The sequence below is a fragment of the Felis catus genome, chromosome B3 (assembly GCF_018350175.1).
Source record: "Felis catus isolate Fca126 chromosome B3, F.catus_Fca126_mat1.0, whole genome shotgun sequence".
Taxonomy (NCBI): Eukaryota; Metazoa; Chordata; class Mammalia; order Carnivora; family Felidae; genus Felis; species Felis catus.
Genome location: NC_058373.1, coordinates 120,514,077 through 120,526,441, shown reverse-complemented (window position 1 = coordinate 120,526,441; position 12,365 = coordinate 120,514,077). Strand labels below are relative to the sequence as shown.

The following is a 12,365-nucleotide window of genomic DNA, read 5'->3' as shown; positions in this document are numbered from 1 at the left end:
ACTTATTGTTTAAGATTTTTTTCTTTTGTTTGATTTTTTCTAATCGCCAAATTGATAGCAATATACTCTAGGAGGCATATTCTTTGACGAGAAACTGGGAGGAAACTTATAAATTAACTGTGACTTTCATTTGGAAGCAAGTTACAAATTCGACCTCTCCCAGTTTTCCCTTAATTAAACGGCAATCATATGTTTTCCTTCTTTAAAGAAAAATTAGATTTAGGCTTCAAGGGGTTTCAACAAGAAACCAGGTTTATCCTCACTAATCCTTAAATGTGAAACTAACAACTAGATACAGGATGTTTCTTTCTATGTTTCTATTGTTGACATTTTGTTTTCTCAAGAGGCAGAGCACAAAGGGGATGTATGTAAGGTCTCAAACTAGGGGGGTATGTGCTTAGGTTTAAGAGTTTTTGTTGTGGTTGCGGTCTTCGGTTGGGCAAGGCCATCCCAGCCCTTCCTCTAAGACCCTTCTCTTCTCCACCAAAGTGAAGAGCCACAGGTATTTTGAGTGCTTTCAGTTCTGTGGCAAACTGGAAGCAGTTCTGCTCAGTCCCATACGGCACAGAGTTATAGGCTCCAAGTATATCAAGGCCAAACATAACCACTTATTTGACTCGATCATGACAGGAGTCTTGAAATCTCCTTTATACTTTGGTGTCTCTCACACAGCCAAGCAAGAACACTATTATTATCAGTTCAAATGATATACCTGTAGTTATAAAAAAAAGTAAATCTCAAATTTAGTTTGTAAAAAGTTGCCACAGAAGAGTGTTTCAACAGAAACATTTTTTATGTTACTATTCAAGCTGAGCCACCAAAAATGGCTATATAAAATACCATGCTTAGCCCGTGCATGGTCACATATGGTGCACATGGAAAGAATTTCTCAACTTTTAAAAATCAGTTACCGTGTTCTTCCTGTCAATAAGCTTCTTCTTGGGTTTCCCCTACAGAAGTAGAAAGGACAACTGGGTTAGAGGACTGTTCAGATATTCTCTCCTGAGTTCACATGCACACACACACACACACACACACACACACACTCCTGAGATAATACAGAATTATGCCAGGGAAGTCATCTTTGGGGAGAAGCAGAGAAATATATTGAGAAAAGAAAAGAGTCCCATAAGCATGGGGGAAGATCAATTAAAAAACCACAGGGAAAGGACAGATGACTTCTAGGGAAGAATCGTAACAATGACTTGTATTTGTGTATTTAGTCAGCAACCAAATCACACTTCTTCTTCACCACCACCATGTGAAGAAGGTTATTATCAACCCCGTTTATAAAAAGAAGGAGGATATGATCGTTTTGTGACATGCCCAAGGTTGAAGCTTAGTGGGTTCAGATTTGAACCCAGGAGTTAGGTCTCAGACGCCCACACTCTTTATACTTTCACTGAACTGTATTTAGTAAAGGAAACCAATCTCAGTTTTCATGGGGTTTAAAAAGGATGCTCAGGGGGCGCCTGGGTGGCTCAGTCGGTTGAGCGGCTGACTTCGGCTCAGGTCACGATCTCGCGGTCCGTGAGTTCGAGCCCCGCGTCGGGCTCTGTGCTGACTGCTCAGAGCCTGGAGCCTGTTTCAATTCTGTGTCTCCCTCTCTCTCTGACCCTCCCCCGTTCATGCTCTGTCTCTCTCTGTCTCAAAAATAAATAAACGTTAAAAAAAAAAATTAAAAAGGATGCTCAGAAGAAATATTTTTCACAATTAAAAAAATCCCTTTAAAAAAAGAGCTGCTCTCCATTGTCTCTGAACTAGAGTTTGGCCTCTCACCGCAAGAAGTGAATGCCATTTATGTTTAAATTAGCTTTTGTTTTTCCTTTAAAACATTCTTTCCACATTCAATTTCCTTTCATTTAACACATACTCTATCTCTTTCTTAATTTCTTCATTTTTATTTGTATTCATTTGTGAATGCGTATATTTAGCTCAGTACAATTTTATCACTACATAGATTCACGTATATGTCACCGCCGAGATACTGCACAATTTCATGACCAAAAGGATCCCCTGTGTCACCCTTTTATAACCACACAGCTTTTACCTACCTAACCCCTGGTTTCCTTTAATCTGTTCTACATTTAAAAATTTTATCATTTTGAAAGTTTTATATAAATGAGATCCTGTGGGATTGGTTTATAAAAAAGAGACACATGCAATCTAGGTCAAGATTTTCTAGTTAGAGAAAACCAAGTAAAAGTAAGTCTTCACCAAAATGTTTTGTCTTTCCCGTCCCATGTCTTCTCTTCATGCCAATGTCCTAACATTGTCATCTTACCATCAGAAAGTCTCAAGATGACTCTTTCAGATAATGCTTTGTCTCGGTAATACGCAATCATGGTTTCGCATTACAATCACCTCAGCAGCTTTTAGGAAGTACCAATGCTTCAGTCTGGGGCTGGGGCCAGGACATAAACATGATTTACAAAATCCACAGGTGTTACTAATATGCAGCCAGGGTTAAAATTACCCTCATACTAGAAGACAGTAGGTAAGATACTGTTTTCCAAGGCAGGGAGGTAGGTGGGGGGTGAGTGGGAGAGGGCAAGAAAAAGGAAGACAAAATTAACCTAAAAGAAATGATGAGGGAATTAGTTTGAAAGTAATTCGGACACGAATACAACAGGATTTTTGAGAGAAAAAAACATCAATTCAAATCGAAGAGAAGAGACTTACCGGAGATGTCAGGGCTTGCAACAAATGCAATTTCATTTTTTCGGTTCATGTTTTTGTGTGTGTGCCTACCATGTGGTACGCTCTAGATATGGACAAAGATGAACATAACAAAGTGCTACTCTTAAAAGCCCACTTGTAAAGTAGGCAGGCTAGTAAGTAAACAAGCAATTCTAATACGAGGAGGGAACCTGAATCACACCGAGGGACTGGCAGGGCCAACAGAACCTCCTCCTTGTCTGGGTAAGAGGATGAAGGACACAGCTAGAAGAATTCAGGGACGAACTGAAGGCTGTGCCAAGGGGTGGCGAGTATGTAAGAAGGAGGAGGCATGAAAGAGGAAGCTGATACAGAGATACTGGCCATGGTTGGATATGGAAAAGTAGAGACGAGGCTAAAAGGGTAGGCAAGAGTAGATGATGAGGTCTTTCTTTGCTAAACATGCGCATTCATGTTTTTATTTTGTTTTATTTCTTATTAATGTTTATTTTTGAGAGAGAGACAGAGAGACCACGCTCACGAGTGGGGGAGGGGCGGGGGACAGAGTTTTCCGAAGCAGGTTCTGCGTTGACAGCAGAGAGCCTGATGCAGAGCCTGAACTCACAAAACGTGAGATCATGACCTGAGCTGAGGTTGGACGCTTAACTGACTGAGCCACCCAGGTACCCTGAAATTCATATTTCTAGAATGCTTTGTAAACAGGTGTTGTTTCTGGGACTCGAAGAAAGAATTCAGGGAGTATACCAACTTGGATGGAGAAAAAATTAATCCTCCCTCCAACTGAAATTTAGCATTTCCTTCATATACGTGTTGGAAACCGTCTACAACAGTGTTAGTATGAGTTTGTTACCAAAAGAAAATAATACATCCTTTTTTTCATATTAGAGATATTACAGGTATCTCAAAATCTTGCCAACATGTATCACACTTTTGAAATTCTGGCGGTTATTAGACCCACTGGTAGCCTTATTATTGGATTGTTAATAAAGAAACACATATATTAATACATCTCAAATCTTTTTATTGTTCTACTCCCCCTAGGAGAATGCTTCCTAATTTGGCTGGAGGTTCTCAGATTTGCCCTTTCCTTCTCCCTCATGGGAACGCCAAGGTTGGAAAGACTGAGCCTCAAGCATAGAGTCTATGTCAGTTGAGACAGATATAATCTGTGAGGAAACTCATGCAAACTTCCCATCCTCAGCAAAAGGTCCACTACTTATCAAAACAACTGGACAATCAAAGATCACCAAATATATGAGGAAATATAATAATACAAACCAGAAAGAATGAGATGAACCAACAGAACTAATCTAGAAGAATTAAATATAATGCAAAAAACAGAAAGGAACTTTCAACAAACTAATCAAAATAGTCAAAGCGATGTGAAAAAATATTTGTGATCTTGTGATTTATAGTAAGAAATATACATTTGGTCTTCATCCCCATTTCTAGCACAGAGCTCCTAAATCCCCTGGAACTTAAGCGATGAGCATGGTAAAGGTCTTTGGTTATGCCAGTGAGGTGACTTTGGGAATGCCCTGGATCCCCGTCAGGATGGGGGCTGGTCACCAGAAGAACCAACCATGTGATCAAAGAACTGGAACTTTCAGCCCCACGCCTCTGACCAACATGGAGGGGAGAGGGCCAGCAGAGGGAGTTCAATCACCAACAACCGATGATTTAATCAATCATGGCTTTGTAATGATGCCTCCCTCGAAACTCAAAAGGAGAGGTGTGAGGCTGGTGAACACGTGATCTGGGGAGGGCATGGAAGTCCTGCTCCCTTTCCCCATACCCTGCCCTGTGCCTCTCTTCCATCTGGCTATTCCTGAGTTATATTCTTTTAAAATAAACCAACAACCTAGTAAGTGAAATGTTTCTTGGAGTCTTGTGAGCCACTCTAGAAAATTAATCAAACCCGAGGAAGAAGAGAGTCGTGGGAACCTCTGGTTTATAGCCAGTCAGTCAGAAGTACAGGTGCCAACTTAGACTTGCAACTGGTGTCTGAATTGAAGTCCAAGGAGAGGGACGTTGGAACCTCCAATATGTAGCTGCTCAGTCAGAAGCAAAGGTGACAGCTGGCCTTGAGACTGGCATCCAAAGTAGGGCAAAGGCGGAGGAGGTGGCGAATGACAGTCTTGTAGGACTGAACCCTTCAACTGTGGAATCCGATGCTAAGCTCCAGGTAGACAGTATCAGAATTGAGTTGAGTTCTCAGATGCCAACAGGGGGCAAATGCTTGGTGCTATGGGGGAACCTGTCGGCCACACTGAAATTGGTACCCGAAGTATTTTAATATTATATCCATGAACTTTAAAAACTCTTCAGAACTCAAAAATAGTTCTTGGATATTAAAATTGTACTTGCCAAAATCAAAAAGGTAAACTGAACAACCTTCTCCTGTGCTGGTACTGAATAATCAAATAGGTAAGGCTGCAGATCAATTTAAAATTTTAGAAGAAAAAGTTCAAGAAACCTCCCAGAATTTCACTAAAAAAAACAATGAGATAAAAAAGAGTGAGAAAAAGTAAAAAAACAAACAAAAAACAAAACATGGAACATACAGCAAAAGATCTCAAATTCATCTAAAAGAAGTTCCACAAGGAGAGAAAAGAGAGGATGACAGTTGGAAAACTTAAATCTTCAGTCTGAAACAACCCACCCACTGCAAAACCAAAATAATGGAAAGTAACACACCAGAACATATCTTGGTAAAATATCTGAACTCTAAAGATAAAGGAGCCTTGTAAAAGTTTCCAGGGTGGTGGGGAGGAGAGAAAAAACCAGGTTATATATAGAGAGAACTGAGATTCTGTCTTCTAAGTAAATCTGAAGGTCTCTTTCATTAGAAGCTATACAGTATAATTACTTTATCAGTGGTAATAACTACAAATTTACAGAAAGAAATGGCAAATCCCATAAATTTCCTGATAACAGATCATGAAATTGTAGGAAATGGCTAAAATCTGGGGATCTATTTTAAGAATCCTGCAAAAAAGCACACATAACCTTGAAAATAATATACATTTCTCTAAATAACTAAGGTTCTTTATTTTGAGAGTCAGTTACTGAACTTTACTGTAATACAATTATGTCTTACGGGCAACAAAAGTTATGTGGAGCTAAGTAGTCCCTGATTGCTGTGCTATTTGAATTCCAATGTCTGCTTTCCATCATTTCACCCTATTTCCCCTTGTATTGAGGTTATCAGTTGTCATTTTTTACAACTCTTAGTGTATTTATTTTTTGAATTACCACACCTCTCTACCTTTCCTAATCTGATCATTCTAATCTCTTCTAGTCTAGAAAAAGAGATGATCATGCCTTGTTAAAATTGTGTCTAACGTTAAAAAGGGACTGAGTATAGGCCTTCCTCTAAGAAGAATAAAGTCTAGGGCATCTGTTAAGATTGTTTAAAGATCGTTACAGTTTAATTTGTGGCTTCTGGAAACAGTACAAAATACTGAGAGTTAATGAATTCTGGAACAACAAGGTTTTCTGTTGTGTTTTCTGCAAGGCCTTTTCTATCAGAGATTTTACAAAAGACTTTTATAAAGCCTCTTTTCTTCTTTTGTGTGTATTTTATCATCAAATGATCTAGTGATGGTATCAGATTAGCAAATTTACGAGATTAACAAATCCCTACCTGTCCGGGAAGAGACGTGTTGCCAGCATATAGTTCATGGAAGTCTTGTGTTCGAGGTAGGACCTGAAAGACAAAGAAAGAAACTGGCTATTTCTTAGGTTTGGCTGAAGGGACAGAATATGGAAATAAAGCCATGAATCAAGCACAGAAGTGACAGGGTACTTATACAGTGTTTCTAAAGTAATATACTGTTCTCTAAAATGACAAAGTAAGAGAAAGTTGCTCAAATTAAAATTATAAAATATTAGAGTTGCAGCAGATAAAATAAAATGAAAAGAATAAATGGTGGAGTTAATTTAGAAGGTAAAAAGAAAGAAATGGCAGGATTTCTTGGATTAATAAAAAGTGACACACTAAAATCAGAAAATAAAACTGTAAGGTAAGACCAAAACCGCTGGGGCGCCTAGTGGCTCAGTCGGTTGTGCCCAGCTCTTGATTTGGGCCCAGGTCATGACCCCAGGGTCATGGGATGGAGCCCACTTGAGATTCTGTCTCCATCCCTGTGCCCACCCTCCTGCCCCAGCTCATGAGCACATGTGCATTCTTTCTCTAAAATCATTTTTTTTTTAATGTTAAGAGAAGAATGCTTAAAAAAAAAAAAAAAACACGACTAAAATTCGTATATAACTAAGAGAGAGGTCAAAAGAAGCCAGGAATGGGAGATGCATAAAGGGCGTGAAAATGTAGACAGTTGGTTTCAACCATGTTATTTCTCAAGAGCTTTCAATGGCTCCTTGATGGCTACTGCAGGAGGCATACACTCTTTTCCAAGCTTTCCAAAGTTGGATAATCTATACCACCAATTCCTTCACACGTTGTCCAGAAAGTTCCTCTCGACAGTGATCATGCCATATAGCCAGACCGAGGCCCCTCACCATCCTCTCACGCCACCCCTCGTATTGATCCTTTTGCCTTGGTCTGGATACCTCCTCACACTCCATCCACTTACCATAACCTACCCTTCAAGAAGCAGCTCAAGTCTTCCCTGCTGCACGAAGCCTCCCCTGATAACGACTGCTCCAAGTCTACAGAAGCGCCCTTGTCTGAACCACCTTGCCCTTTACTGTATGCTCGATGGACCTGCCATACACTGTCTCACAGAGGAAAATTTTTCTTCTCCGAAAACAGCATGTGGTACCAGGAAAAAAGTTAAGATCCAGATTCAGAATACCTGAATCAGGTCCCCCTGTGTGATCATGGACGAGTCACATTACTTTACTAAGCCTTACTTTCTGTATCATTAAAATGGGGATAACAATGATGTCTATGAAGTACATTATAATTATGAAGAACTATACAAATGAGCTATTTTTATTATACGCATAAATAATTTCTCCATAATCACGCTGGTCACTCTCAAAGGGCAGGGGTTCCATCTAATATTGGTTTTATACTCCAAAGCACCAAACCACCAAACACAGTGCTAGACACTTCGCTGATACCCAATAAATATATATATATAGGCATATATATATAGGCACATATATATAGGTATATATATATAAAGGCATATTTGTGACATCTTCCCCACTCTAAATGAAGGCAGCGCAATTAGTTTAATATTCTTGGCCTTGCTCTGCTTCTTTTCTCAGAGGCCCCAGGAGAGGTAGAGTGACTTACCAGACTGGTAATTTAGAAAGAACAAACAGAAATGCTTCATTGAGCAGCTCCCTTTTTTCTCTTGGGGGACAATCTCCCGTTAGGAGGTATGTATCTTCTGCTGGTCTGATGGGGTCAGGTGCTCCCCACACACAGCCCAGTCTAACTTTGCCCAGAAATGGGCATGTACATCTGTCCAAACTGGAAATTCAACAAAAAGTGTGCCTGCCTGCAGATAGATATAATCAAGTCTCCCAACCTAGACTTTATCAGTAACATAGGAGATATTTTGGCCTCCTCTCTCCTGTCTTTGTCTTATTTCTCCACTGGTTCAGAACCAAACCAGTAAAGAAAGGTATCATTACTGGACTCCATAAGAGACCCCAACATTACCTGTAATTGATTCCTTCAAATTTTCCGAAAGGCACTTAAATTAAGGTCCTACTTCTTAAAATACTCAAGAGTGTAGATTTCCACTTTCATTAGTTAAAAGGTATGTTTTCTAGGAACTGCAGACATTTAAATTCTTCAACAACATAACAAAAGAAAACACAAACAATATCTTTCTGTTGCATTCCTAGGTCTCTGTAAGGTATAATTACATCGATAGGATATTTTGTAAGATGAAAGGAAGATTTCTCTATGAACAGCTGGGTTTTCAAGACAAAACAAAACAAACACAAAATGGGTACCTTCTTTTATTCCTCTAAGTTCTAGCTCTATACTTAGAACCACTAATATCCCAACTAGATCAAAAGCCACTCACCAAAGAAAAAGAAATGTGTTACCTATAAATAAATACAAAGATTCTCAACCTTATTGTAATCAGAGAATAATCATCACAAGGGATTTTTGAGTCTTTGGGTAAATACAAATCTGCTCAGACATAGGGTGAAAGTCCACAGGGCTGGGCAAAGAGGAAGGGGCAGGGTAAAGAACATTAAAAAGAAAGCATAAGCTGAATACTTTGCAGAATTCACCCAGGGCTATAAATTGATTGGTTCCCAGAATGGATAAATCTCATTGACTATGGGCTCATTTAACAGATAACTCCAAAGAGTCTTTAATAGTAAAACTTTCCTAGACCTAAACAAAAGCGATCCTAAACAAACCATAAAAAATTTTTAAATGATCTAAGTAATGTTGAATCACTACATCACACATCTGAAACTAACATAACACTATATGTTAATTATACTGAAACTTAAAAAAAAAAAAAGTTTTTAAATGAGCCTGAAAAAGATTAAGCTAGTCTACAAGTAACTTAACTGTCGGACCCCCACCCCCCCGCCAAAAAAAACCAAAAACAACTTTCAACAGCATTCAAAGAAGGCAATAAAACCAACCCACTCAACTACACATTTATAATGTCCAGCATCCAATTTTTAAAAATCACTGTGCATGTGAAGAAAAAGGAAAAATGTAACCCATAAGAGGAAAATCAGTCAGTAGAAATAAACTCAGAAATGATAGAGATAACAGGATAACAATTTAAAAATAGCTACTATACATATTATAATATATGCACAAGGATCTAAAAAAATCATGAAAATAATGGAAAAAAACAAAAATTTCTAAAGATGAAAAATAAAGTATCTGAAATGAACATTTCACTGGATGGAATGAATAGAAGATGTGACACCGCAGACAAAAAGATGAATGAATTTAGAAAGAGAAATAGAAAACCATCCAAAATAAAGAAAAAGTCTAAAAAAATGAACAGAGCCAGACTTGTAGTATAATATCAGCCAATTTTAACATGTAGCCAGAGTTCCAAAAGGAGAAAGGAGAGGAAGGAGATAGAAAAAAAAAAAATTTTTTTTAATGGCCAAAAGCTTTCCATTTATGATGAAAACTATAAGCCCACAGACCAAGCAAATCCCAAGTAGAAGAAACATGAAGAAAATGACACAAGGCATATATCATAATCAAACTGCTAAAAATCAGCCAGAAAGAAATAATCTTAAACGCAGGCTGAGGGAAAAAAAGACACATTATGCACAGAAAAACAAAAATAATAATTACTGTATGCCTCTTATCAGAAAAATGCAAGCCAAAGATAATGGAGCAACATATAAAAAATATATTTTTAATGTTTATTTATTTTTGTGAGAGAGAGGGCGACCAAGCAGGGGAGGGGCAAAGAGAGGGAGACAGAGGATCCAAAGTGGGCCCTGGGCTAACAACAGAGAGCCCAATGTGGGGCTCGACCTCACGAACCGCGAGATCATGACCTAAGACAAAGTCAGGCAGTTAACCAACTAAACCACCCTTGTGCCCCATGGAACAACCATTTTTAAAGTGCTAGGAAAAAAGGACTTATATCCAGAATGCATAAAGAACTCTCACAGCTCAACTATGAGAAAATAACCTCATTTAAAAATGGGCAATCATTAAGGAAGTGAAAATAAAACCATAATGAGATAGCACTACACACCTCCTAAGGAGATAAATTAAATTGACCGTACTAATTGTTGGTGACAATGTGGAGGAACTGGAACTCTCATACACTTATTATGGGATTGTAAAATGGTGCAACCACTTTAGAAAACCGTATGGCAGTTTCTTACAACATGATCCAGTCATTTCATAAGCAGAATTTACCCAAAAGAAATGAAAGCATGCGTATATTTGTAATAACCAAAACCTGGAAACCAAAATGTCCAACAGATGAAAGGATAAACAAATTCTGGCATATGCCTATAATATTGCTCAACAATAGAAAGGAATTAAACCAATGATAGATGATACAACATGCATGAATATAAAAATAATTCTGCCAAATAGAAAAAAAAGACCAACAAATAAGAAAACAACCTGTAGAATTCTATTATATGAAATTCCAGGGAATGCAGATTAATCTTTAGTAACAGAAAGCAGATCATAGCTCCCTGGGGACAGGGATGGGCAGGAAAGGAAAGGGAGGAGCAAGAGAGAAGAACTACAAAGAGGCACATGGAAACTTCTAGCTGGAGGTTATGTATTTGTTCATTAGGTTGCCTATGTGCAGGTTTCACAGATATATACATATATTAAAACTTACCAAACTGTACACTTTAAATATATTTATAACTCAATAAAGTTGTTTAAAAAATAACATTTACGATACCATTCAAAAACATGAAACACCAAGTCATAAATTTTAAAAAATATGTGCAAGACCTTTACATGGAAAACTAGAAAATATTGCTAAGAGAAATAAAAGAAAACCTAAATATGTACTTGTGATCATCACCAGGTGATATATGGAACCAGGTGATGTATGGAATGGTTGACTCACTATATTGTACACCTGAAACCAATATGATGTTGTATGTTGACTGGAATTAAAATAAAAACAAGAAGAGGGGCTCCTGGGTGGCTCAGTCAGTTAAGTGTCTGACTTTGGCTCAGGTTGTGATCTCACAGTTCGTGAGTTTGAGGCCCTTGTCAGGCTCTGTGCTGACAGCTCAGACCCTGGAGTCTGCTTCAGATTCAGTGTCTCCCTTTCTCCTTGCCACTCTCCCATTTGTGCTCTCTCTCAAAAATAAATATACATTAAAAAAAAAAAAAAAAACATGAAGAAAAGGAGGAGGAAGGAAGGAAGAGGGGGAGGGAGGGAGGAAGAAGGAGGGAGAGGGGAAGGGGAGAAGGAGGAGGGGGGAGAGGGGGAAAGGAGAAGGAGGAGGGTGGGAGAGGGGGAGGGGAGAAGGAGGGGGAGGGGGGAGGGGGGAGGGGGAGGGGGGAGGTGGGAGGGGGGAGGGGGGAGGAGGAGGAGAACAACTAAATAAATGGAGAGATATATCACGTTCATGGATTAGAAAATTCAATATTGTTAAAATATTCACTCTCAAAATTTATATGCTCAATGCAATGCCAAATCAAAAGCCAGCAGACTTCTGTGTAGAAATTGACAAAGAAATTTTAAAATGTCTTGAGAAATACAGACAACACAAAATAGTCAAAATACTTAAAAAAGAACAAAGTTGGAAGACACACTATCAAATTTTAAGACTTAGTATAAAGCTATAGTAATCGAGACAAACACATTAATCAGTGAAACTGAATAAAGTCCAGAAACAGACCCCCACATATATTTGAATTAATTTTCAAAAAAGATGCCAATGGAATTCAGTGGGGCAATTTCAACAAATGGTGCTGGAACAAATGTACATCATATGAAAAGAAATGAACCCCAACCCTTACCTCACATCATACACAAAAATTAAATCAATACATATCATAGACCTAAATATAAAAGCTAAAATTGTAAAGCTTCTAGAAGAAAGCATAAGAGAATAAGCTTTGTGAAATTGGGGTTGGCAAAGATTTCTTAGACAGGAAACACAAAATTTATAAATCTTCTAAAAATGTTGTCAACGGGACTTCACTGAAATTTAAAATTTCTGTTCTTTAAAGCCACTGTTAAAGAAATGAAAAAGCTACTCACACACTTGGAGAA

The 12,365-nt window shown here is 38.3% G+C and overlaps 1 protein-coding gene across 20 annotated transcripts in view; it reads right to left on the bottom strand.

Moving 5' to 3' along the window:
• TTLL5 (tubulin tyrosine ligase like 5) overlaps positions 1–12,365 on the bottom strand; it is a 285,367-nt gene that overhangs the window by 188,743 nt on the left and 84,259 nt on the right. For 17 of the 20 annotated variants that reach the window (XM_045060268.1, XM_045060271.1, XM_045060262.1 and 14 more), the window contains 2 exons: positions 6,326–6,388; positions 912–950 (listed from right to left, as the gene is read on the bottom strand). In XM_045060268.1, the coding sequence (XP_044916203.1) occupies positions 912–950; positions 6,326–6,388 (102 nt within the window). The remainder of the gene's footprint in view (positions 1–911; positions 951–6,325; positions 6,389–12,365) is intronic. The other 3 variants (XM_045060264.1, XM_045060272.1, XM_045060274.1) reach the window with 1 other exon arrangement.